This window comes from Antrostomus carolinensis, unplaced genomic scaffold (assembly GCF_000700745.2).
Source record: "Antrostomus carolinensis isolate BGI_N321 unplaced genomic scaffold, ASM70074v2 scaffold24848, whole genome shotgun sequence".
NCBI classification, from domain to species: domain Eukaryota; kingdom Metazoa; phylum Chordata; class Aves; order Caprimulgiformes; family Caprimulgidae; genus Antrostomus; species Antrostomus carolinensis.
This window is the reverse complement of record NW_010332670.1, coordinates 1,169-28,943: the sequence shown is the minus strand read 5'-3', so window position 1 is coordinate 28,943 and position 27,775 is coordinate 1,169. Positions and strand designations below refer to the sequence as shown.

The 27,775-nt window shown below is 46.4% G+C and overlaps 1 protein-coding gene across 1 annotated transcript; it reads right to left on the bottom strand.

Annotated features, from left to right (window-relative positions):
• Nucleotides 1-27,775, bottom strand: INTS1 (integrator complex subunit 1; the record flags this gene model as incomplete). Its single annotated transcript, XM_010173597.1, has 45 exons — nucleotides 1-245; nucleotides 674-783; nucleotides 900-991; nucleotides 1,631-1,701; nucleotides 2,589-2,702; nucleotides 3,264-3,376; nucleotides 3,875-4,002; nucleotides 4,270-4,462; nucleotides 4,865-4,998; nucleotides 5,474-5,597; nucleotides 6,379-6,605; nucleotides 7,258-7,345; nucleotides 8,409-8,527; nucleotides 9,052-9,175; nucleotides 9,259-9,439; nucleotides 9,840-9,980; nucleotides 10,602-10,761; nucleotides 11,445-11,699; nucleotides 12,365-12,489; nucleotides 12,811-12,909; nucleotides 13,312-13,458; nucleotides 14,667-14,828; nucleotides 15,273-15,384; nucleotides 15,811-15,978; nucleotides 16,910-17,014; nucleotides 17,201-17,380; nucleotides 17,940-18,089; nucleotides 18,171-18,350; nucleotides 18,535-18,664; nucleotides 18,922-19,119; nucleotides 19,415-19,475; nucleotides 19,810-19,901; nucleotides 20,316-20,412; nucleotides 21,581-21,738; nucleotides 22,265-22,342; nucleotides 23,008-23,128; nucleotides 23,723-23,831; nucleotides 24,093-24,269; nucleotides 24,613-24,754; nucleotides 25,061-25,206; nucleotides 25,335-25,521; nucleotides 25,803-25,908; nucleotides 26,274-26,433; nucleotides 27,271-27,408; nucleotides 27,578-27,775. Coding segments are annotated over 45 exons (6,216 nt in total), but the record flags the coding sequence as incomplete, so codon positions are not given.

Below are 27,775 nucleotides of genomic sequence, written 5' to 3'. Positions count from 1 at the left end.
CTGCTACATCTCCTCTTGGATCCTCCAGCACATCGGCTGAAATACATCGTCTTCTTACAGGGCTTCAATGCAGCCAATGAGTCCAGTTAAGTCAAGTCCTCTGGAAGCAGAGCTCCCAGAACCACATGTTCATATCATGGCCTCCATGTGCAAAACCTTCAAGGCTTCTGAAATCTGAGAGCTGGTGTCGATCTGGCTGTACATCCCTACCAGGAAGGCCCTGTGCAGTAACACCGCTGCGTGCTCTGTCAAAGGGAAAGACAGCATGAGGACTGAGCCAAGAGCTCCAACACGCAAGCAAAAGCGACCTGCCAGCAAACACTGGGATGAACATTTGCAACTGTGCAAGAAATTCTCTCCTCCTGTAAGAACATGGTGTGATCCACCCTCTAGTAGCCCCATGGTATGTGATCATGTCAGAGATCATAACTCAGAGGAAAATCTTAAGGGAGCAAGTCTACTTCAAGGAAGTGTCCCTTGTCTCTAGGGCAAATCTCTCCTGTGATGCTCAGACCAAAGCTGCTATTGATACAGATCACCTGCATCTTCAATAGCCTGGTCTAGGCAACAGTGACCTTTGGCAACTTACCAGGGAGGCTGTTCCCAGCACATGAGCCCAGCTCTGACCCTCATGAGGCCAAGCACGCACCAGAGGTGGCAGATACCAACTTACCTTGGCAAAGGAGGGTGTATTCGGGCAGGTTCCTCAGCGCTGTCTGCACCACCTCGAAGTCTCGGCTGCCAAGGCAGTACATGAAGGTGGGAAGGAAGTCTGCTGCAATGCTGGGGGTAAAACATGACAGTGTCAGTACAGTCCAGATCACAATCCACAGGCAGGCAAGATGGGCAGCCAGGGCCCATCAGTGACTCGGGACAGCCCAAGGTCCAGAGGTCCTCACCTGGGGTTGTTCTGAATGGAGCGCAGAGCCAGGCTAAAGGCCAGATTTCGGCAGGACTCCTCTGATGCACTCATCAGCTTCTGGAGGTTTGTCTGAAGGACGATGCACAAATTGGGGTCAGAGGGCCATCCAGGGAACACAAACCCCTCAGACTTGGCCATCCAGGGAGCACAAACCCCTCAGACTTGGCCATCCAGGGAACACAAACCCCTCAGACTTGGCCATCCAGGGAACACAAACTCCTCAGACTTGCATTACTACCCCTTCAGCACCAACCCAGCCCAACACGCAACCAGCAGGTACTGGCTGAGCCAGGAAATCCACCCTCTGCAAGAAGGATTATCCTCTTTTTGAATACTTTAATGCACCCTTCTGTAATCTTATTCCACATGGCACAGCTGAGTTTTCCCTAGGCTCTGGTGTTTTTGACAGAGCTGTTCTGCTCTCTCCTTGCCCCAATACTGGGAAGAGCACAGAGGGTTAATTCTTCCTTTGACATAAAGAGAAGTTAAGCTGGAGGATGGCAGATCCAGTAAGCAATGGAGAGAAGATGGTAGGGAAGTAACCACTGCCTCTGTCCAAAGGCCTAACTGGAGATAAATTTCTCCTAAGAGGCTGCAACAACCACCCAAAAAGCAGAGGAAGGGTAGTGCCTAAGCTGGCTGTGCAACACAGACTCTGGTGAAAAGAATCTCTTCCTTCCAGTGGCAGTTTGAGACATTAATACTCACAGCAAAAAAGGAGAGAATTTCTGGCCTCCGTCTGGACATCTCATCAATGTCTGTCAGCACCTCCAGGATGTCTGGTGGAAGACATGGGTTGAAAGGGTGACTAAAATTCACTGATCCAGTAAAGGATCTTTTTCTTTTCCCCTACAAATCCAATCTCCCAAGCAGTCAAGTTTTCCCACCTGCACACAGAGCTAGAGTAGTAAAGGCATTCTTTAAAAAGGATGAGAGAACACGTAGGTCATGTGCCAGATCAGCACATCCCAACCTGCCCAGGCAGAGGTCACCAGCACTGTCATGCCATAGGCAAGGGGAGGAGTGGAGTGGGGTGTGAGGTTTCAATTCCAAAACACTGTCTTCTGTAACTGAAAGATCTTCACAGAAAGCCTCTTCTCAAAACAGTGGCCTGGCAGGATTTCTACCCCCTACTTCTAGTGTGAAAGGAAAACTGCCACCCCAATACCGCACCTCAGGTCTGAACACTGGACACGTGTTATTTCAGAAGACCTTTGGAGAAGCAGCATGTTGTTCCCATATACCAGGTTAACATGATTTTCTCCCAAGAAGGCCATTTAGGGATTTCTAACAAAATCCCACTTCTCATGAGTTTGGTATTTTTATATCATTACAAAAATGACATTCCTATCAGCACTGCAGCAGTCCTTGAATTACTCATACTATCTCCTAGAGCACATACAAGATCCTTGAAGAGCCCCAAAGCAGAGGCAGTTGCAGCACTGCTAAGCTAAGTGATAACAGCATCATAGGAAGCCTCTGTCATGGAATCACAGGAGGCTATGGACAAGTTTATCCAAAACAAAACCACATCCTAACTGCGGGAGACTTCCAAACACAAGAGTGAAACAGGAAACTAGCCTGTAGCTGACAGATAAGGAACAGGGTTGGCATCTGTCTGCTATTTGCCCTGTGTCTTTGTACAGCTCTGCAGGTCCTCACTTACCCTCAACTGTTTGGCCTCTAGAGAGCCTCTTCATATAGGGGGCCATTTCAGCTGGCGTGAGAGGAGTGAAGAGAGACACACTGACGAGGGGGAGAGAGCCAGCTCCTGCTTCGTCTGGGAGAGAGAGACAGAGAACAGCTTACTCCAGATCGTGTGTGTAGTTTAAACAGGTCCAGTGTTCCCTACCAGTACAGTGGCGCATCATGAGCCAACCAGCAACATTAGAATACAATTCCTGGCTCTTGCATTGTCTCTAGCATCACTACAACTTCAGCTGATGCAAAGAGAAGAAACCTTCCCGAGCTGTTTTAATATTGAATAAATTTCCCATGTGAGTTGTAAAGAAAACAGTGGAAAAGTGGATGTACCATTAAGGACTCTTGACAGGTCAGTCTTGAAGTGTGGCTGAGGAAGGCAAAATGCACAGCAACGAAACTCACCCTCAAGAGCTTTTTTTTTTTTGCTCCAGTAGTGATATCACTGACAGGAAAACAAATTAACCCATCCCAGATACTGGTCCCAAATTGCTGAGCATACAAGTGCCATTCTCCACTTTAAATCCCCTTTCACTGGACTGTTACAAGAAGAATGAGCACAGCATATAGCCCATAAAAGCATCTGTGCTCCAAAACAGGTTCACCAGCTGGAATAACTCTTCCCCCTACTCAGACTCACCATCCTTCTCTTCATCAGAGCCCCTGTCCAAGATGCCACTCTTACTAGGTAGACTCAGCCCAGCGAGGAGGGACTTCAACATAGCAAGGTCACTGTTATCTGATGATAGGTCACTGGGGGAAGAAATGACATGTTTAGCTTTCAATAGCAATAAGAGCGTGAGGCCAAGTAAACAGCATGTATGTGTACAGTAAAAATAGTTTCTCAGAAGCAGAAATAACATTTTTCCTCTCATCCTTACTGGAACTCAAATGCATTTTTCCCCCTCTCTGCAGGGTGGGACCCTGCAGGCATCACTCAGGGAGAAATCCCTCCTCCTGTTGGCCTTCTGGAAATGACTGCAGGGCACTACAACACCTCAACAGGACATTCAGGCCATTATGGGAGTTAAAAATCATCACCTGACTTCCTTGGGCTCAGTTTTCACCTACAAAAAGGGATATGCTGCTCATCTCAATAGAGACTTAAGAGAGCTAAGGGTGAAAAAGTGCCATATCAATAGCTATTCTGTCACACAGTCTTGCTATCTTCTGTCTGATTAGCTCACGGCAATCTGACTGTGTGAGCTCTCCACGAGCTAACCATGGGCTAACTGGAGTCAGGAAACTTACTGGAGTGGATCCGAGTGCTTCTGCAAGAAGGAGACAGCTGCCTGGGCATTGCACGTGATGTACTTGTGGATAAACTGGACAAACTTGCTGATGAAGGCAGCCAGGTGCCGCGAGGATTTTCTGTAGTTCTGAGAAAAGATTGAGAAGATGAGAGTTAAAAAAAAAAAAAGCAGTGATGCACTGACCCATCTGCAGCTCTGGGAACCAGGGAGTAGCTTCTTGATCTCCTGCCTCCTTTTTAAGCTCTCCAAGATACTTGATACACTTTTTTGTTCTTAGGTATATGCAGGTTTTCCCTTCAAATGGGAGAGAGCTGGGCTGGCCCTGTGTTTCATGAGCTTCTCCCTCTGGTGGCTGTCAGCCCATGAGTGGAGAGGGAGCGAGGACTTTCCTACCAGCAGCAGACGGATGAAGGACAGGAGACAGTCCCATAGTGCCGCCTGGTGCTCGTTCTGGAAGACCTGCGGCTGGAGCAGCTCCAGGATCCCCAGGACATGGATGAAGAAGGTCAAGTGGTTCTGCTGCCTGAACTCCTGGAAATTGAGGTGAACACGGCCGTGCAGCAGTGCTGCAATCATTGGTAAGTGCCTGAAATGCCAAACAGAAAAAAAATCCAGATCTAGCCTCTTCCTAGGAAGAGTTACATGTTGTTACACCTCAGTTTCTGGAAGGAAAAGTCCCTTATCCTCTTCCAGGGTTCTGGATTTGATCCCTGTATCCATAGAATCAGCAAGCCCCATTTCTCACCCATATTCTGTTCTCCAGTCTCCAACTCCAAGAGGGATGTTTCTGGACAGACATGAAGCCAAAAGAGTTGCTGCCTCATTTTAAGAGATACAACTTTGCTGCCCTTTCTCATGACTTTCACATGTGAATGGGGATTCTGTCACAATCATCATGATTGCTGCAAGTTTGTTCCCCTTCTAGGACAAGGGTGGATGCTTTTCAGTGAACACCAGCCACAAAGAGGCTGAAAGGGGAGAGAAGTACCTAAGAAGCAGGATGGGATGAGCCACAGCTAGCTTCCTGCAGGCCATATTGGCATCCCACACGCGGCTTTCTGATGACTTGGAGTCACTGGTGTCTGCAAGGAGGTTAATGAATCTGTGAACCAGGGCATCGAGCTAGAAGAAAAGTAATGAGTAAACAATTAAGTTTAAAGCACAATCAAGCCCCTGGCTCTTCAGCAGTGTTTCCTAATTCCTTTTCAAATACAGAGGGGGTTAACAGAAATTATTTTCAGGTAGAATCTGTGAACAGATGCAACGTTCCAGCTGGCACAGGATCTGAAGTCCACAGTCCCTTGCAGACATCAAAGCAGGATCAGATGCCTGCACACTTGTGCTTTACAGAAGCCTTTGGCACATAGAAGCTTGTGGAGCTTATACTATTTTATAGAAGGACACTGCAAAGTAAACCACACCTGAACTCCCTGCTCCCGAGAGTGCAGGCAGGGAAGGTGCAAGAGAAGAGCAAGGTAAAGAAATTAAAGAGACCCAGGAAGCCTTTGCCAGTCCTCTCCTTTTAGACTGAGCATCAAGGTAGCATCCACTCTGGGGGCACGACTGGAAAGGGGCTTTCCTACGCCTCTAACTTTACCTTGCAAGTGCTGCTGTCTCTGGCTCCTTCACTGGTGAGAAGCATCTCAGGCAAAGGCACAAGGAGCTCGGGTAGTTGCAGGTATATCTGAAGCAGAAGGTCCTGGCAGCATTTTCCCACAGAGCTGAAGGAAAAACTGGTTACTGGTGCTAGTTCAACCAGCAAATACCCCAGACCCATCTGATTAGTAACAGCCTTCCTGCATAATGTAAACAGATCATGTAAAAGAGCAGCCACCACTAATCTGAATCTGTGTTTTTTCAGTCTCTGCTTCTTTTGAACTACTCAAACCATTTGCAATCTATAGAGATCCATCCATAGTCTATAACGACCCATCATGAGGCCGTTTGTGAAGAGTTCCTGCACATGGTACTCACGATCATCCCCATCCCAATGGGAAGAGCAGTCAGAAGCAGGACTATTCAGAGGAGCCAGCCTGTCCTCTACACACCTGCTCTCCATAGATCCCTGGCATAGGCTGTACTGGGAGGCAGCACAACACAATGGCAAATGCCATGACTCAGTACCTTTTGTACCACCACCATAAGCAAGGTTAGGACCAGGTCAGTTCATTTCACTGCCACAAATACACCACCTTCCTGTTCTTCCCACAGTGCTAACACAGCTGTTAGAAAACAATCTCATCTCCATTCAGCTTTGAGAGCAATCGTAATGGTCAGAAGCAGGATGCATTATAAACACTGATTCAAGGGATAAGTAGACAAGAAATCCCACATTAGTAACTGGTAATTAAAAATAACCACTGACTTAAAAAAAAAAAAAAGTCCTAAAAGCAAAAGGGCCTTGAAATGTCCCTTTTAAAGTCATCTTCCTCGTCCAAGTATCACTTAAAATGACAAGTAACTACAATTAGAGTAGATAGTGCTCCCCATTTTCAACCCCACCTGCTTCCCCACTGCTGGATGCAGCCAGTCAGATACTCCGTTACTTTTTTGATGCTCTCAAGGTCCCCATGAGAACAACTAAGCAACAAAGGCAGACGAGACTGGATGAGTGTGCAGGAGGCCTCTTCTGTGTTCTGGTATCTGGTTTCTGCTTCAGCCAGGATCAGCTCCACCATGCTGATCAATTCTGATGCCTTTAGGTGGAGCACAAATTCCTCACGGCGTTTCTGTAATGCAAGAGAACACACAAATTATTCCAAACTGCATCCCTAGATCCTTAGTTCCTCCTAGTCACACTTCCTCCAACTAGAACAGAACATCTCTTCTGACTAGACTTAAGAACTGCCCCGTATCTAGAGCTCTGAAAGCATGCATCACAGCCCCAAATGAAACCTCTTTCCTCCTCTTCTACTTCTGAACTCATTTACTTCCAGACTCAGCATGTGCAATGGGAGAGAAACCATAATTCAGTCACCAAACCAAAGAAATTCCACTGTCAAGATGAGATGCAACCTCCTTTTCTTGGTGAAACGGGAATTATCCCACACTGGGTTTTAGCTTGCTCACCACTGTAGCCTTGTGCCTAGATGTTTAATGGATATTGTGGCAACTGCTGCAGGAGCTGCAGAGGAAATGCCAAGTGGGCAAACTTATATGTGATCATATCAGCTTTTTGGACTCAAAACTGCCACTGTAATATGTAACGTAGCAGAGCAGCTAAGTAACCAGCTGAGGTACAGGCAGCAAACTTGGCATCCTGCACTTGTATCACTCCAGCCACCTCTTGGGCCATGGAAAAAAAAAAAATAATCAGGCATTGTGAAAGCATCACTTCTTACTCCATTCAGAGAGGAATCTTGGAAAGAACAGAACCACTACCTGAGGAGTTCTTTGGTCCCTTCCCTGCCAGATCCGAGGAATGTGAATACAGGCCCACAAGAAATCCAAGGATGCAGTTGGGTCAAACCTGCCAGAAGATAAAAGAAGACAAATTTACAATTAGAGTCAACAGAGCCCTCAGGCAGCACAAAACACATGGCAGCATCTCTAAATATCATGAGTACTGTGAAGAAAGAAACATCTGCAAATGTAAAAATAGGATCCATTAAGTCCCAAGAAGGGGTTTGGTTCTGTTCCCAGATTATGACTAAATATTTGTTGCAATCAACACTGCACAGGGTTTGGAGCTGAACAAATGGCATTCAGCAAGAGCGTGGTGGCTACATGGAGTCTTGCACCACAAGGCCAGAAGACAGTCATGAACACAAACAATTGGTACAATCAGACCAGTGACCTTACTGTCCCAGCTTACAGAACATCCTATCCTGGCTCTTATCCTGGATTGCAGAAATTAATGAAATTGTTAGTGAGAAAGAGACCAATCATCAAATAATAAGCAAACTGAAATACTGCTAGCTTTAGAAGTATTGCTAGTTTAGTCAAGTCCTGAATTACTGCTATTAAGTGTTAAGCATTTCCTGGTCCATAAAGATAACAAGTTTAAGCAACGTACTACAGCAGTGGCCCTTCAGTATTTGAGAGCAATGCACAGAAGCTGAGAGCTAGGGCTGCTCCAGAGATCAGAACTGGGAGCCTCATGCCAGGAAGGGGGTTAAAGACTGGTAATGGAGTTTAGTACAACCAAAAGATCCAACAGAGCCTGCCCAGGTACAGAGACTGCTGTCAGTTCGCTATCCAAGCCATCTTTCAAACCCCATGTTCATAAAGATTATCAACAAGGGCAATGCTAGATGAATTACCCAGTGATTAGCACTTCCTGTTTAGAACACAGCCAAATCTTTATGTGCTGCTTCCATCAAACAGCAGGAAATATTTATATCAAGGTACACAAATCAGCATGACTGAAATCAGCATCCTTCTCACAAAGCCTGTTTTTGGCTGGGTTACATCTCCTGGCAGATGCCCCGTGGAATGTGGCAGCTCTTGTTCTCAGCTTCTGTTTGTTCTCTCTCAGACACAGTGAGTCGCCCAACTCAAAACTCCTTGCTAGGCCCAAAAACAAGACTCACCTTTGCTCCCGGTTTCTGCAAAGCAGAAGTCTGATGCACTGGTGCAGCGTGGTCCAGCTGGACTGGTGAGTGAGAAGAGCCAAGAGATACGGGCGGAATGATGGCACCTGGGACCCTGCCTGAAAGGACCAAACAAGGAAGAGATGCACAAACAGATCCTTGCTGCGAGGGGGATGTGGGAGATACCATGTATATTACACAAGGATGACAATCCAGGCAGACACACAGCACAGAAGACAACAGGTGGATTTAGGATTTTCTAACAGAACATGGCATCAGCTGTGAAATTCAGTTTTCAGTCTCAGCTTCAGCACAGCACTTCTGTGCAAGGTATTTATCTGTCTGCAAAAATACCAATGAAAATACAGCTGCCTGGGCTGTTATGGGACTATGTTGTGTCTGTAATGCACTTTTAAGTCCTGAAAAGAACACAGCTGAGGAAATATAAAGATAAGATGAAACACAAGTCCTCAACTGAGAAGGACACACCAGAATTCCCCTCCTGGTCAGCCTGTACTGCTTTGGAACTGGTATAGCAACACATGACAAAACATAAAACTCCCCTTGCCCTGTTTCCAGGTGCAGGTCAGTTCCCCAGAAAGGTGCTTTCAGGACAGTAGTCCCTCTACCCAACAACTCTTACTTTGTTCCAGGAGAACAGTAGCTTCTGCTGAAGATCAGGGCAGCTGCTGATTACCTCTGGGTCCAGCATCTCCAGCCAGTCATTAAGAAGGCCAGAGGAGGGTCCTAGCCAAGCAGCTTCAGTACTGAGGAGAAAACAAAGCCAGTATCAGTGCTGATGCCACTAACCTAGACCTACCAGTGAATTCCTGTTATTGCCTAGGCTCACCTGCAACTGTCCAGCTCCTTCTTCACTGGTGTTTCTTCTTTGTCCTGAAGCAACAAGGAGCTCACCACAGCAATTGGTTTCATAGCAGGAAACCTGGCAGTGGTCTCAACAGTAGCTGAGAAGAGGACAGTCAGGAGTTCTTCCAAGTACGGAGAGTGAGTTTCAATCAGACCTTGAAGGACTAGCAGAGGGAGAAAGATGTAACTCAACTTCAGGATGTGGTAAAAGCTATGGAACCTTGTAAGAATATCATGAAGGCAATCAGTCCAGCATTCCTAGAGCCTAGCTGAGTAAGGAAGAAGGAAGCCACTTTTATCTGGGATACTAGGCTTCTATTTCTCATTCTGTTAGTGGAAACCAACAGTTTGCCAAGAGGCTTAATCCCAGCCATGGATCACAGTTTATAAACCCACATACCAGTGCAGGGAAGGAGCTGAGATAAGATAGGACCAAATTTAGATCAGTTCACGTGTTCTGATCTAGGCAGAAGGCAGCTTCCCACAGCCTGCACAATAGGCACTCCCTTGCTGGGCTGGAAGTTCAACCTGCTGCTGCAGCAGGGGAGAGCAGGACAGACATACCTTTGCTGATGAGGTCTGGCTCCACATTACACTTCTCTCCTGATTTCAGAGTTGCAATGATGGCACGGACCGTGGAGCTGATCAAGTCAGGGTCACGACGGAAAGTCAGAGCTTCTGTGAGATGCAAGAAGCCACCTCGAACTGCAAAGAAATCGCAGCATTAGCATCACAGGGCCAAGCCAGCCCCCACATCAGGCTTCCCTTCTACAGAAGCCACAAGTGTCTCCACGGCACAGCTACTCAAACATACAAACACACTACACTCTATTGCCATTTTTCTCCCACTGAAACCCTTGAACAGCTTTTCTGCATATTACAGGGACATGTGGCTAAGAGAAAACTATAATCACAAACCCATTTCCATGTCTAAGCTCTTGGTTATAGATTCCTTCTCCCAACAGGTGGTAGATGATAAACAACTCTACAAGTCATGATGTGACCTTGTTCCAGAGGCATTCTTGCATGCTCACATTTCAGGACACAGCAAGCACAGAATTCCTGGCCTGAGCAATTGGAAGTTTCCCCCAAGAGATCTGCTGTGCAGGGTGAGATGCTACCTCATGTCTCCTGCAAACCCCCAGAGCTAAATCACTTGTCTGCATCCTCATGGAGTTTATACAGCACAGTACAAAACCCCTCTTTGCTACTCTTAAGCACACCTCCCTGAAAGGCAGGCCACCCCATTTCCTGCTCAGGGTGCAGTTTTGTTTATGTTCCTTTCTTGTTCCTTTCTGAGTCCCATAAGCTGCACAAAGCCAGTACCATCACTGATCCTGTGCCTTGAGGAGTACTGCACAGCAAAGGCCTTCAGCTGAGCACGCAGAGGACCATCTTCCACTGCAGGGTTCTCCAACCACTGCAGCATCTGCATGAGGACTTTGAAAAAGAGCGAGGAGAAGGCAGTGTCCTGTGGCATGCAGCGCTGGGGAGAAGAGCAAAAGAGATTTGCTTATACACACTTCAGGAACACAACAAAGATAGCAGGAAAGATGCAGATAGTGGCACATACTGCCAGAAATCCATAGAACACACCTACTCTGTTGCACCATAGCTCACTCAATCAAGGCAGCAGCTTCTGGTGTATAAATACAAGGCAGATGACTCAGTCACACACAAAATACCTCAGCCAGGTAACTAACTAGGGGTAACTCTGTGCCTTCTTTCATCATGATAAAAGGAATATTTAATTCAATAATTTGCAGCCTGCTCTAAAGATTTTTAAGGGATTACAGATTTCAGCTCTCAAGTTGTCTGCAAATGCCCTGCCTTGCAAGACATGTCCACGCTACAAAACAGTGCAGACTAGAGATCCCAAAGCCAACAGAGACCCACAGCTGCAAATCCCCAGCACTGCACAGTTACCAGACTGGGCAGGATACACCTAACCCTGCTCACAAGCCCCAGTTCTCAGCAGTGCTCAGCTAATGGGGGCCAGCCTGCATCCAGATGCCTACGTCCCCCTGTGCCATACTCCCCAGGCTCCATTTCCAGCACTACACAGGTAAAGGGTCTGCACGCAGCAGAACAGGTACACTGCAGACTTTCTGTTTCCTCCTCACCCCTCTTTGCTAAACAGGACAAAGATTCTCATCTTACACCGCTCACCTGATACTGGTACAACTGGCGCATCAGTGGGCAGGAGATGAAGTGGTGATGATGCATGGCCATCACCAAGGCCCCGCTGTGCGGGGAGTTCATCAGTGCAGCTACTGCCTGGAGAAGTCGTGCAGTGATCCCGGTCACCTGCGCGTTCCCCTGACGGATACGAGCCAGTTCCTGCCCCAGAGCCTGCTGTAACGCCAGGGCAAGCGGGCGCAGGTTTGAATTCTGCCATCGTGGGTCTGGATTTAGTGGGAAAAGCTGGTAGGAGACAGAAGGAAATGTTTATGAGGGTAAATGAACAGATGTGCTATACAATAAACACCCCGAAGCAGAGGGCTGATCTGTACAATCATACCGACTGTGGGCTAACTGGAAGCTTCTGACAGAGCCTTTTCAATACTTCAGTGCCTGGTACAGGCACAACATCTAGGAAACCCCAATGTGACTATCAATGCTGACACTGTGGGAGAATCACCATAATACCCAAATACAGGCAACCAACTTGTCCAATTAATACCCTGTAGGCTCCTTCTAGAGTCAATAGAGAGAGGGAGGCTCTGCACGCAGACAAGCCAGAGTATAAATGCTGTTTACACACAGCTTTGCCACCGAGGCCCTCTGAGCATTCCACAAATCCTCCATCCACTGCTGAGAGGAAAGGCAGAACACAGAACAAACAAGGGTGCAGAGACAGTAACATGCTACCAGGCACTGACAGTATTAGGCACGATCAAAAGCCACATCATGTTCCAACTACAAGAAAAAAATGCTTTCAGTATCAATTCCACCAGGGTCTAATGGTGCCACCTCATTACCTGCAAACACCAGAGGAGGAAAGTGTCAGAAGACACAAGTATAAGAGAAACAGATTTTGTAAAGCTTCTGCAGAGAATTAGCTGATCAGCTAGAGATTATACCAGTACCTGCAGAAAGATGCCTGCTAGATCATCTTCTGGGCCCAGAACTCGGACCTGGCTTAAGGCTCGGATTCGACTCTGGCCTTGAGAGCTCTCAGGACTGGATTTTGACCTTGCAGTTTCAGCACTGTCTGCAGGAGGAATAAAAGAAAAGAAAAAAAATGTCATTATGCTAGCTAGCATCCAGAGTTCCAACACTGGACCACCATCAATGTTACAGTCTCTAACTACCAAGGAATTCAGTTCACTACTACTCATTGTATTAATCTCCAAAAATATTTGAATTTCTCCCTTCACCAGAAGCAAAAAACTCTATCAAGGACTGGTGTCTAAGTGTAGTTTGCTGATATACTGCAACATAACCCCTTTTGAAAACAACCCTTCCTGTCCCTCTCAACAGCAACAGAGGAAGGAAGTTTGGAAGATGACTTTGATATTTGTCAGTTTAATACCTCGGCGGGCTGGTAAGGATGCAGTGAGCAGGGAGTGGAAAGTCTGGCCTCCTGTCGCTCCTCTCTCATGTTGAACTTCCACAAGGTGAGCCATGTAGTCTGAAAAGGAGAAGATGTGAGCACATCATCATTTTGCCCTCTTTACTAAAGCAGGACAGAATTTGTTGCTGTTTATACAGTTCTCAGAGAAGGGAATTTGGTGTTCCTGTGGACTTTGTAAACATGATGCTTTTAAGCCTTGTTTCTTTTACAAGTTAGCCTCCAAATTACTTTTTAGACTTTGTACAATCCAATCCAGAAAATCCTTCTCTACTTCAGGAAGTAGAGACAAGGGCCATCCAGACAAGGTGGATGAGAGGTGTCTACAGTGACAACAAGCTGCCAAAGCAGCATGTGCACAGAGTTTGCTGAACTAGTTGGATTTTTCCAAGGAAGTCACAGGAGATACTCATGACAACTGTTCAAGTAAAATGCATAGTCAGCCTCATATGAAGCTCTTACTCTTGTCCATGATGTTCTGCTCTAGCGTCTGTGGGTCATGAGATACTGCCTGGTCCAGGTATTGCAGAAGTTTGCTCATGCTGGAAACTGGGATTCCAAAGGACTGAACAAAGAGAAGCAGCTGTTGTGGCTCCAGGTCCTGCAGGGCTGAAATACACAAACACCAAGTCCTCAGAACTCTGAACAGCTCAGAGAGGGTCATCTTTATTACCTGATCTTTGTGCTTCTGGCTGGACCAACAGTGACACGTTAATGACAGGGCTGCAGAGAGCCCAAAGCCAGAAGTCTGACAGCTGCCTACTATGTTTTCTTTCCTCTGCAAATCACTGCCTGCTTATTGCATCTTCCAGTTAATTCACTCACTGGCTAATTTGATCTTGTCTTTAATTTGATCAAAACCTCAGGAACCCAATAATTCGTATTAAAAAAATAACTTCCACCCTATCTGTTGATGGCTGCAGGCAGGAATTCTTGAATAATTCAATCACTGGCTATAGAGAGCTGTCATTTAATTAGTAAGAAAGGGATGAAAGCTCTGAATACCAAGAAGAAAAAAAGCACTGATGAGCCAAGCAAGGACAAAAGTAACTACAGGTATAGCTTACATCCTTCAGACACTGCTCTCCACATTGCAAGCACACCGTGTCCTATGGAAGCAGTGCTGTGCCTGTTGTCTGGTGACTGTGTAGCTTAATTCAATCTGAATTGTTGTAAAAAAGATGGAATCCAATTCAAAGTCTCCCAGTTCCTTTAAAATACACAGAAAGTGCAACAGTCATACAGATTCTCTCCCCTGTTTCAAAAGTAAGTCACTGCCTATAAAAGCCAGCAAGATTCTGCACTTAGATCAGAGTGGGAGGAACTGCCTTCCACACTGCAGGAAGGAGCTCTACCAAAAGCACTGACCTGCTTCCTCTTCAGTCTCAGCTTTCACCGAGCTCTGCTCTTAACGCTGTGGGGATCAACCCGCAGGCTCTGATGGTTAGCAAGGCTGTATCCTCCTCAAACCCTTGGTACATAAACTACATATCATGGCTGAGTAGGGAAATCATCCTCAGACATCCCATAATATTCCCTGCCCAGAACCAGCTCATATTCTGTACATCCATTTGACAGCCCTAAGGGACACAACAAATAATCTATTGTGTGTTTAGACTGCGACTGTCACAAAATCCAGAGACACACTGCTTTCTAAATCCGAGCTCACTGCTCAGCTGCAGCATCTGCAGTGACTGATGGCCCCACCCAAAGGTAACCAAGTAGGATGACTGGGAACACAGAGGACTCGAGAAGGGAAGCCTCTCCCTTTCCTTTCAGGAAGGTCTGAAACACCAAGAAACATCCCACAGGCTCACCTGCATCCACAAGACGCGGGACCTCAGAGCGGATCATACGCAGCTTTAGCCAGTCGGGGAGCAGCAGAGCCTCCTCTGAGGTGTCAACCAGAAAAGCAGTAGGAAGGGGCTTTTTCTCCGGGAACCATATATCCAGTAAGGTATAAAAATCACCATCCCCTGCTTAAGAGTGGATACAAAATTATCTCCAATGTTCATATTCACCTAGAACACCCTCCCTTTGCTATACAAATAAATATACCAGACCACTTTCCTGTTCAAAGGTCAAGAATAAACAGTATCAAGTAGAAATGTGAACTATTTATCTGAGTTCCCAGTTCTCACACCACAAGTAGTCTCTGAGTCCTTCTTGTTTAGCAGGGAGGGACACACCATCATTTTAATTTTTCCTGCTGTCTGCAGAAGGCAAAAAAACAAGCCTGCAAATCCTTCACTTTGTGCACCAATACCCTGATAGATCTTACAGCTACAAACAAATATTGCAGGGGACAAGTCTGTGAGTAGAAGGATTAAAATCAGCCTGATCTGTCAGTAGATGGCAGACAGAGGAAAGGCTGTCTGTATTGTCCCTGACCCCTTGAGTAAATCTGAGCACACTTCACTAACCTTGAGGTGGCCCTAGTGTCAGGAGAATAACCATGGCATGAACCACAAGAATGTGCATAGTGGCTGTTTCCCCACTAGTCCAACGAAGGAACACCTGATCCTGGGACTCTGACTGGAAAAAAAAACAGGATGAACAAAGCTGGGGAGAGAAAGGAGAATGAGATCTGTGAGATCCAGATGAAAGGAGAACATAAGAATGGACAAATTTGGTCACATCAAAGCTCCAGCCCAGTAACTCCAACATGGGTCAAAAAAGATACTCAAGGAAAAGTTAAAAAAGCTTTTTACATACACTTGGCTCTGATATTACCCCAACCTCCAATTATTTTCAGATCAGGGAATTCTTAAACCAGGTGGTTTCTACATACTCACTAACCCACCAGGTGTGGTTTCTACATACTCACTAACCCACCAGATGTGGTTTCTACATACTCACTAACCCACCAGGCGTGGTTTCTACATACTCACTAACCCACAACAGACTCTCTTAGTAACTTGTTCAGTTTCTTCCACCTGCTTAAGGCAGGGAGGCACTCACCCAGCTGTACACCTCCTCTCCCTCCTTGCTCTGGCGCATGCGTTTGATGTAGCGAGAAAAGATGGAGAGAAGAGCAACAAGCACTGCATCTGATTCAGCACAGTACGAGAGCTTGGAGAAGAGGTGAGACATGATGGTAGAGCGTTCCACTATGAGTCGGGCTACATCCTGCAAGGGGAAAAGATCCATGAGGTCTTTACTGAACAACACAGCCAGGTCCTCCTGCTTCATTGCATCACACTCTCCAGTTTCCATCATCAGCCCAGTTATCACCATTCCAGAGACCAACATGTAGAGTCAAGAGTAGAACCATCACAACAGGTCAAACACTAGTGCTTTGCATGCACCTTGTGATACCTTACAGTGTCCCCAGTTGTAGCACAGCTGCACTCTGATGCATTGTGTAACAAAGTGAGCATTTATCTAGTAAAAATCTGCATTTCTCTGAAGAAACAGATTTATTGACTCTTACACTGTGACATTCTCCATGTATCTAAGCAGATCTGTGGGGCTAGGAAGAGCACGTGAGCCTCTAGATCCATCAATCTCCAAAAGACTGTTAGGAAGGATATAGTTCAATGGACTTAAAGGCAATGGCAAAAGACACTCAGAGACAGAACAATGAAAAAATCATTGTTAAAAAAAATAAAAATCACCAAAACCTTTTTAAAAAAAGAAAAAAAAAGTCAGAAATTCAATTCTGATTCTAAGAGAGTGTATATCCCACCACGAAGGCTCCTGACTTCCCATTCTCTCCCCAGACACATGTGACTGCAGGTTTAGCACTTGCCTGCTTGTGAAACACTACCAAGTGGTGGGATTTCTTTCAAACCACCACTCTCACTCTTGCATTCCCCACACCATCTGAGATGGGCTGCTGGCCTGGAGGTTATTGCTCCGGTATCACTTCATGATATGAAACCAAAGACACAGTTTGCCTTCCAACACATATGTGGAAATACAAACACATCGTTATCAGATTCACATGCTCCCAAAACACTTATCCTGCTGGTACAGCAAGTGACATGCCTGCCACTGTCCTGAGCCATGACAAGTCTCCCCCGTGCAGTCCCTCTGCCCTAGCAACCTGGCCTCTCACCAGAGCGAGGTCATTGTGCTGTCCCTGCTCCTCCACTGGGGCATGCTGGGAGAGGTACACCAGGTAAGCACTGATGGTCTGGGGATCTGTCTCCATGTGGATGGCCTAGAATGAGAATTCCCCTCATTAGAAATCAGGATTTAATGATAACAAGCACCAGCATAAGAAAACTTATTCTGCAAGCATATAAACATGTCAATATTGCACCCATACAGTTTACTCAGCTCTGTTTTAGCATGAGTAGGACAAAGAACAAGCTGATCTCTACCCCTTCCAGTTACTAACACCTACCTGTTGCAAGGCAAGAGCTGTTGTTGCTCTAACGCTGTCAAACAGTGGCAGCCTCGGGAGGTCTCTCAGCAGCCACTGATACCCCTGCAGCAGTTCAGAATCGCCAGAGTCTTCTTCCATGGGGTGATCTTTCTCCTCTCCATCACGCAATCCCCCTTCTGACAGCACCAAGGACAGGCCCTGCAGAAGTCACACAGACACAGCTGCTGCATTTGAAGCCACAGCTGGACCACTAGTTTCATACTAGTGAATATAATAGAAACAAGCTTCAAACATAATGGAAAAATCCAAATGCAGCACACAACAGGTTTCATATCTCATATAGCGTGTTTGCTTGACAGCCACCCTGCTTGAAGCTTCAGTCTTCTCTAAGTATAATCTTTTTGAGCTCTCTGCAATTCTCCTTGCCTTGACTATGCTCTAGAGCACCAGACACTCACTCATTTACATTCCTCACAGACAACAGCTGCTGCCAATTACTGCATGTAGCACATCATCTGCTGAGTCTACACCTGAACTTCACAGGAAACAGCAAAATCCAGCTCTATCTTAAGAAAAGTACTACTTGGCTGTTGAACAAAGAAGGTTTCTGAACAGCAGGGACTGAAGATTGAGACAAGTTACTGTAGAAGGATGACATGAAACAATTTCACTGTGCTGGCTCTGGAGTGACAAGAACCGAGGACTCTGCCCTCTGCTTCGTACAAACCCTCATCAAGATGATGTTCATTTTGCTCACCTTCATGGCCAAGACTCGTGAGGCCACCTGGGAGGAACTCAGGCGTCGTAGGAAATAGTCAAGCACCTCACAGGTTGTCTGTTCATCTGCTTTGGGACCCAAAAGCAAATCTTGCAACCGTCCAAGCAACTGCCTTTGTTTCTGTTGTCTCTGTGGAAAAAGAAGTTGGGCTTTACAATGAAATAAAATCTGGGATGCACGGAAAGTAGATAACAGAACCGATGCCCTCACCTGGCGTTTCTTGGCACGCTGTTCCTTACTCTCACCCTCCTCCTCTTCTTCACCCGAGGTCGATTCATCAGCAGCATCGTGAAGTAGGAACTCACAAAGGCACTGCACAGGTAGGACATCCAAGGAGCCCTCGCTGGACTGGACCAGATCTGCCAGCCATGGCATTGACTGTGATGAGGCCTAGGAAGCAGAATAACAATGCAGTATCAGCAGAATATAGATGCAGCACACTGCTCATTTAATTCTGGAGCAGTAACCCACCATCGCCTGCATCTTACTCAGCTTCCTTTTGCCCCTCTCTCTGCTCAAGTTTCAGAGATGAGGGATCAGATCCCAACATAACCAAGCCCTCGAGGGAGCTCACCTGTCTTTGAATGATGTTGAGAAGAAAGTCAGGATGACGACTGCGACACAGGAGGTGGCCCAAGCGAAGTGACTGGTTCAGGCTTTTCACCTGCTCCAGGACATGTGGTGGAGGTCTGCGTGGGGGGCCCCTGCCAGAGAAACAAGAAGTTATCCACAGGCAGTCAGACTTTCACTCTGGTGCTGATTAGGATCAGTTAGTTCAGTAGTACACAAGGGCCACATGCAGGTGGCAACAGAAGGGTAAGGACCAAATGTGACAGATCTTGCAGGCTACCAAATATCAGGGCTCTTCTTTGCCACATCAACCACCCTATCAGCAGTAGGCTCTCCTGACTAGCATTAACTGGTGTTTCCTGATGGCACCGAGCTGCAGAAGGCTACTTACTGAGGGTCCAGACTCGTCAGCTGGGACAGCAAGAGGCTGCTGCTCTCTGTAATTGTTTGTTTTGTGGATGCAGCAGCCAGATGACCTTCAAATGCAAGAATTTCCTGTTTTTCTCTTTGGGAGATCTGAAGCTCACGATTAATCATTTCTGTGCGTGTCTCCTCATCCGTCAAGGTACATTGAGGATAGGAATAATTACTGAGAAAACAAGTAAAAAATTGTTATCTTTGTGTATTCAAAAATTCATGAACCACAGTCCTTCCAACAAGGCACATCACAGTCATCCCTCCCTCTTTCTCAGCTTTATTCCCTTGCTTATAATATTTCTGTTGGGGGAAGGCACCTTTCCCACTCAAACTGCAATATTGCTATGAGCCAGCTTATTTTACATCAGTCCTACTAGAAAGGAAGGAGCCAGCTGGCACGAGTTTCATTCAGAAAGATGTGTTTTTGGTGGCCTATTTGATTTATGTAGAGATTTAAGCATACTAACTTGGTCATGACCATTTCCATGAGCATCTTTAGAGAAGGGTACTCTTCCCATGCAGCCAGACCTGCAGCCAAGAAGAGAACAGCAATCAGGGATACAGGAAAAAAAAAGTCAGGGTCTTAATACGTATTCTAACACACTCCAAAGTGGGAAGACACACAAACTCACTTTGGAACAGCTCACCACACTTAAGAGCACAGACACTGTGATTCCAGCCACATGCTGGTCCAGTCCCCAACACTGTGTGTATCTGCACACACAGGAATATGCAGTGAGTTAACTGCAGTTATCTCATCAAACCAGCACACGCCTTCAACACAGGCAACCAAACTTCAGCAGACAGCACTCTGGCCAATTTTTGCAGCAGAACTAGTATCCTGAGAAGTGTCCACACTCACCAATGTTTTCAGGATTGAATGCAGCCACTACAAGCAGGAGAGGCCAGGCTTTCCAGTAGAGTGTAGAAATAGCTAGGTTTGGAGGCTGGTACCTGCAAAAGCCATCAACAGATACAAGTGGCTGGATTTGGTTACTTAAGGCCATCTCAGGACTGCTTTTCTCCTTAATCATGCACTGATTCAGCCATAGCAGTTCAGTAGTTTGGTTGGTTTGGTTTTGGGTTTTTTTTAAAAGCCTCTCTCAGGAGGGGCAGCAGGGTCCAGCTGAAAATTTCTAGAGCAGAAAGGTCAGAGTGCTTACAGAGGAAAGTCCATTCCATGACTCAGGTTTTAATTACCCTAGAGAAATTTCCACCTGAACATGACATTGAAAAGGTTTTCTCATGATTTTGTTATTACAAATTGTAATAGGGAAAAGCATCTTAAAATCTTCTGAGTTAGGACTGTTAGTCACAAGGTGAAAATGAGATAGATCCCAACAAGATTGTCTATGTGATAAGCCTTACCCTGGGGGCAGCTGGATATTCTCTGGATGGTGGTAAGTGCACAGATTTAAGACTGCATCGATCAGCTGGATTCTTTCTACCCTCAGGACCTCAACATCTGAAGTAGGAGAAGAAAAGACTAAGCAAGTTATTGACCTGTCTACCTGGCTGAAAGCCCTTCAAGAAAAGCACCACAGGATAACAAAAATTCTACTTCAAGCAACTATGTTATTGTGGGCTTGTTCTCATGATATTAGAGGAACAAAAAAACAACAACACTTTAAAAAGCTACATGTCAATATAGAAGAATATTGAGCTTTTCAGGTGCAATTTCGTTTAAATTCTTAAGGGCAGTTTTTTTCCCCAAATGCATCCAGTATGATACCTGTATCTTTTTCAGAACTCAGATACAATCCTTCAGGTACGTGGTGAATCTACTCAGAACTTCTGGGGCTCAGGAACTAAAAATGCATTTTAACTTTGTTGCCAGTTTTCATACTTGCTCTGAGTCTTCTAGTATTTCAAACGGTGCAGCATTGAAAATGCTACACTGAGAAACTGGACATATTTTCACAAGATATTCAACAGCACAGCCTAGCTTATTCCTCTTGCACTGACCAGACCTGGCTTAGACTTTGTTATTAACCAGTGACCACTAAGATGCTTTAGAATCAAACTCTGAAAATCCCCTCAACTCTGACACAAACACATACAGCTCAGCTGAAGGGAGATAACTCTCCAAGGATGCAGGAATTTGGACAAATGCTGAGTAAATTCATAAAAGGGGTAAGAGTTAAGGCTGCTTTTGTAGCTGCTATTCTGTAACAGTGTTTGAACAATGGAGTTGGGAGGAGCATACAATACATGGGTTGATTACTTTAACTTCCAACCTTTTCATCTGTGCATGGCCTAAAAACATAGTTTCATTTTACTATGTATAAAGTATGTATAAAGGACTAAATTGAATTTAAAAATGCTAACTCAAAACTTGGGGTGGTTATTCACCATCCTTCATCCTCAACACAATCAATAATTTCCCAAACACTCCATGACAGAAAATTAGTAACAGAGAGAAACAGTAGGAGAAAGAAGCTTCTCTAGTGAGAAAGCAAGAGCAATACGTGTCTGGCTTTGAGCCAAAGGCTTGGCCATCATGACTAAAACATGTTTTAAGTGATGCAAAGGCTGTTTGGTACATGGTAGGAGCCACCTCAGCCCTGGGTAGCAATAAGAGGGCATGTAGACAGAAGTAACCACTTGCTGGCTGGAACTTTGTGCAGTCTTACCATCTGCTTGCACAGCCGCAGCCCGCTTCACCAAGTGGTCAGCAAGCTCCATGGCATCTGCAGGGCCAAGAGGAAGGTCCCGCGACAAACCGATCACAAGGATCCGCATGAGTGTGTCTTCGAGGATGGGCACCTCGGAGCAGAGGCGAAGGAAGAAGCTGCATGAGACATGAGACATCAATCACGCTTCTTTTGACAGAAGCATGAGGGTTCCTGAAACCCTCCACAAACCCTAGAGCTCATCTGAGCAGAAGATAAATCACAGCTTAGTTTACAACCCCTTCCCTGGTCTCCTGCTCCAAATGCAACTACCTGAAACAAATTGTTCTAAGGAGTACTGTTCATGTGGCCTTGTACCTCTGCCCTTCAGCCTGCTTGAGTCTGAGCTCCCTACTGTGACCCCAGCACAAACCACAGAGTGCAGGGCTGCCTTTCTTACAATTACAGCATCAAGACACAGAACAGCTTGGCACAGGGAAAAGGAATGAAGGAGGAAGAGGAACAGATGGAGAATGGAGCAACAACCCCCAGTTTTAAGGCAATGTAACAGATGATGAAAATCTAAGCACAGTTCCAAGCCTTCCCAACGCAGAGCTATATAAGGAACACCAGAAAACACCAATTCTGCCTCCAGCTCCAGCAGCTCCATGCCTGTACCCAGCTACGGGTGGGGAACACACTCACTTGCGGTCACTCTCAGGGGGCCAGTTGTCCCATTTGTAGTAGGTTTCTGGCTGTTCTGTGAAGAGCACCTTGTGGAGACTGCAGAGATGAAGAGAACAGGAAACACCTTATGTGCAAGGTTCAAGAGCCCATTCAACAGTTCAGTTTCCCCAAACTCCTGTTAATGCTTCCCATCCTACACATGAAGAAGCCCCCTCAGATAACCTCATCTAGCAAAAGTAACGACTCAAATCACAACAGAGAGGACTACACAGTATGGGCATTGGGCATTTACACTTCCCTGTAGTATCTCAGATACTATTAATTCTGGCTTGACCTGCCTCAGTAATGCCCTGAGCCAGACCCCAGGACACAACCAGAAGCAGGCAGAGAAGACAGCACTACCTATGGAGCCCTCAGCCATACAGCCTGAAGAAGCATGTTGGACAAGAGAACAACAAGGGGCCTACGGGGATTATGCTTGGCCAGGTAACGGGAAATTCCCTGTTGGGTGGACCCAAATAATACAAATCAGAAATATTTTCCATTATCATACACTTCTGGTAAGAGGATGCACCTGTGGGAATTCCTGAAAAGGAGACAGTCCCAGCCTGGACCCTGCTAGAACTGTTTCTGCTCCCTAGCTCATAAGGGGAGAGAAATCTAACCAAACCCTGGTGTTTGCGTGGCTTTTCATAATACATCACACACTGCTGGGAAAGCGACTGGTTATGCACAGCAGATCACCGAGCTGACCCTCTTACCAGTGCACATAGTCCTTCGGAGCCAGTTTGCTGATAGATGGAACAACTGTGTGAAGCCACCAGACAGCATCTCGTTGGATAGCAGCAATTTGGTTCTGGAAAGAGCGTAGCACTTCCAGGTCTGGAAAACAGTCAGGTTATAAACTACACACGTATCAGAGCCCTGTCAGGAGCCAAGAAGAAGGTGGCTGTTTCAAGAGTAAATGGTAACCAGGGCTCTGAAGTATCAACAGTGAACTGGGGAGAGGTGCATCAGCCAGCCTTGAGCATCTCAGCACTGACAGCGCATGCGCTTCGCTTTCTGACACGCGCTGCAACAAAACCCTGAGAGGCAGCATGGACAAACTACTGCTGTGAGAAGAAGACATCTGGCCAGTCACTCCAGTGCTACCTCAAAGGCCTGTCCTCTCAGCATAAGGTACCTGGTAATCCTTACAGCTGCCCCTCCAGGCTTGAGGCCCCTCCATACAGAGCTCCCCTTCCCCAGCCTCTCAACCACTGCTTCCACAGATACAAGAAGCACCCAGCCGTGCAAATCCCACATGTCCCAACTCCTGTCAGCCTCGGGATGATAGCAAGCACCCCCTGTTCAAAATGCAGGCTTACACCCCTCTCCTACAACCCTTACACCCTAGCTGCAATGTTCCCCCAGGCTCAGGGGGAGGTATCTATCAAGCTCCCCATCTTCAGAGGGAACCCAGGTTGTTCTGCTTACTCTTTTTCTCTCCTTTGTCCCAAGCAATTCCAGCCTCCTTCACCTGGGCTGTGATACCAAGCATCATGGAGACAGCCAGCAGATCAGTTATGTGGATGACAAACCGCTCCTTCAACAAAAAAAAGCAAAAAAAAAAAGTGAGTTGAATCAGCAATACTCAAGGCTGCCTTCTGGAAAAGTGTTTTATCATCAAAAATGACTATCATGGATGTTTGGAAATGGGATATGGGAGCCCCACTATGAAATGAGACACACAAATACTGACCTGGATAACAAAGAGCAAAAGAAAGAACGGCCAGAAAAGCAGATGCAGAAGAGCCCAGTATACCACCAGTACATCCAGCAGCACAGGGGTCAAACAAAGTGGTACCTTGAATTCCATTTCAGTGTACTGGGCCTCCTTCCGTTCCTGCATAAGACCCAGGCAGAAGGCCTGGAAGTTGATCTCGTGTTTTGTCTGTTTGATGATCTCTCGCAGCAGAGCCCGTGAAGCCCGCAGGTAATCATCCTTAGTAGTCAAAAGATCCTGGAACACCATTGCTAGGTACTGAGGCCATAGAGGAAAAGAAAACAGTCAGTGCATTGTAATGTACCTGCATCCACAAAGTGAAAAGACACAAGGAAACGAGGCTGGTGGTACTCCTCTCCTTCAGACCCCCAGGGAGCTACGTGTTTCTCCTCAAACTTCATTACCACAAGGATGGTCACCCGGAATGTGGGAGTTAGAAAACACCCATCTATATTTATTCCTAACAAGTGTAACAGTACATATAACAGCATGATACAGATCACAGATGTCCATGGAAAGACTTAATTTGAGCATCAGTTCAGCTCAATCACTCAGGCAGAGGTCTGGGATCACCAGCAGTCACACAAGACACTGTACCTACCTTGGGAGCTTGTTCTGAGCTGTGCTGAAGCACAGTATACAGGATCTGCATGTTGTTGGGATTTCTTGCATTTGATAGTTCGTTGAAAATCACAAACTTAATTGTGGTGCCCAAGTTATCCCTGTGTGCATTCAGCAGCTCTCTGCAAGGGAAGATCAGAGATATCAGAGCTGAGGTTTCACTGCAACTAGACCCACTGTTTTGATTTCTCTTGGAAGTATTTAACACACAAAAGTGAAGAGCACAGAGCAGCACATATATCCAGCTATGTCAAAAGATTACTGAAAGACATCCAGGTCAATTAAATTAACTTCAGTGTTACACAGAACACCCCATGGACCAAGCTGGTATTTAAAACCACTATGCAGAGACACTGAAACTGTCAAGGCCCTGGGCACATCTTCCAGAGGGCTTTCTCTTCCTGTCACAGATCCAGTCACTCACTCACCTAATACACAGCATGTAGTGGTTGAGAAGGACCTTTGGCTTGAGGCGAATTTTAATGAGGTTGGAGATAACTTCCATGTCCTCTGAGTTGTGGGTGTTGCAGTTCATACAGACGGACATCAGCAAGTCCTGAGCTGGCTTAGTCAACTGCAGAGGAAGAACAGAAAGGCTAAAGCCACCTGCCACCACAGGTCAGAAATGTAGCTGGCACACAGTATGCAGCCCTCCTGCCCTGGATTCCAGATGAGTCGTGCTTCAACAGCTTCTACCCTTACCTTTGGATTCTGCAGCCACATCTCCAGCCTCTGCACAGCCATCTGCCGCACCTCTTTGTAGCCACAGGTTGCCGTCAGCAGTCGAAGGAGGTTCCTGGAGACATTGTCCATTGGCTGGCGCCGGTTGAGTTGGTCCCGCAGCATGTCTAGGACATATTCCTCCACGCTCTCTGCGAGGTCATCGTACCTGGACCATACAAACTACATTTTATTCACTTCCACACAAACCATCTTGGTCACACTTAGCTGTGTCCAGAGATCAGCATCGTTTCTCGTTCATGGCACACATTACAAACAAACAAATCTCTCTTCTCCTGGAACCAGTTGTACCTGATGCTCAACACCCTCTAGGAAGTGGCAGAGGATAGCTAGTGCAGAGAGGGAGCTTCCTGCTGCAGCACTGCAGGAGTGGGTGAGCACAGACAGGTCTGCCACACAGCTACATCAGGAGAAGAGGAGGCACTGTACCTGGGCATGAGCTGGCCCTCCTGCTCTGGGCTCATTTTCTCCTCTGCAATCAGAAGTTCACTCTGGCTGTCTTCCTCCTCTGTCATGGAAGGGTGTGGGCTACTCCCTAAGAGAGACCAGCACACAGCACACTTCATGAGACAACTCCTCTTCCTAGAAATCACTCATTGATGCTTTTACAGGTCCAGCTTCTTTCAAGGAGCCCCTTCAGCAACACTGAAGGAGGCCACAACTAGCTCCTTCCTCTCACTGTATCACACACAGGCACATTCTCCAGGCCTCTTTCACTGCCTGCCCTCAAACATCCCCTGGAAATGAAAGAGCCCCAAAGAGAGGAGAAGCCATGCTCAAATCTCAAAGCCTGGTCTATGCGACTCCATCCAGTAACAAACCATTTTCACCTGTCAATAAGCTCACCAAGCTCCATTCTCTCCCTACCCCTTTGTTACTGCTTCCTAAACACCTTCTTACCAGCACTGAGATCCCCTCCACTACGTCCAACTTCCCCATGTAAGAGCATGCTCTTAGGAGGCATCTTTGTGTTAAAAGCTGTTTGGATGTTATCCAGAAATGTCTTGCAGTGAGGGCTGTCCACCCAGATGCGCTCCCCAAGGGAGTCCTCAATGTAAACCTGCAGGAAAGAGAGCAGAAGAGAACACAAATCATGCTCAAACTCTTTTTGTACTTGTAATCAAAGGAGTATTTGTGAGCTTCCCCAGGTTTTATTTATATTCAATATACAGCTGCAAAGTAGCAAACTAGCATAACACCATTGCATGGTTGAAAACCAGAGACCAGATGATTGCAGGTAAGTCACATAAGAGCTAAGAAACCCAAACCATCACATCCCCAGCTCTACTGGGCACCAACCCTCTCAAGCAGCAAAGATGATTAAGCTTTAGCAAACGTTTTACAACAACTTCTACCATCAAAATGTAGAAGTTGGTCTTTTAAAAGCTTAGCCTTTTAAAATTAATAGGCTGGTTTAATCTCTACAGACAAACTAGAAAGTGAGTAGTCTCTGTGATACTTATATCCATACAGACTGTCAAAGGTATCTCAGAAACAAGCAGAGAGAAGGCAACAAAAGTCCAAGGAGGCCACAGCACTTCAACAACCAGTGGAGGTTTTTCTTTAAAAACCAAACCAAAACAAAAAAACCCCCCAAAAAACAAAACCAATGATGTTTTTCTCCCTTGTCAACACAGCACGTGCCCAGTCCCCGATTTCATAGAATGGTTTGGGTTGGAAGGGACCTTAAAGATCATCTAGATCTAGATTTCTACCTCCTCCAGCTGCATTCCCCACACTGGACAACAGGCCACTGGGTACCCCCTTCCCCTGCAGTGGGAATAATTCCTCTGCTGCCATCCTACCCCAACACATGCACATGTCCCAACCCCGCCCAGTTCCACCCAGTCTGCCCACCACCTCCTCAGTCCAGCAGAACCACCCTTGATCCAACCACCTTGACAAAGATCTCTGGCCAGTTCTCATCCTCTTCGTAAGCTGCCATGAGAAGGTTGCAGGCCAAGACAGACACAAGGCTGTTCCCTTTGGCTTTGAAATTGATGGAGGCATCTCTTCGGAGCAGACTGCACAATGCCTGGAATATCACCCACAAAAAAGAAAATAATAACCCAGTCATCCAGCAAGAAAGCACACAGAAAAGCTTTAGAAAGAGAAAACAAACTGCAAGAAACACAGAAGTATGGCATTTCCAGTGACACACAGATTATACTCTGGTCTGAGAGCAACTCCCACCCAGCCCTCACCTCAATAACCCCCTCAGTGGCAAAGATGTTTGGTTTGATTTTTGCCAGGTACATGAGGCTCAGGTACAGCGTGGTATCAGGTTTGGCTCTGTTCATTTTCAGCTGCTTCACAGCTCCACACAGCACCCCCTCAATACGGTCATCATTGCCTTCTGCCTCTGCTGCCTCGATTTCATCCAACAGCACCGTGGGGACAAC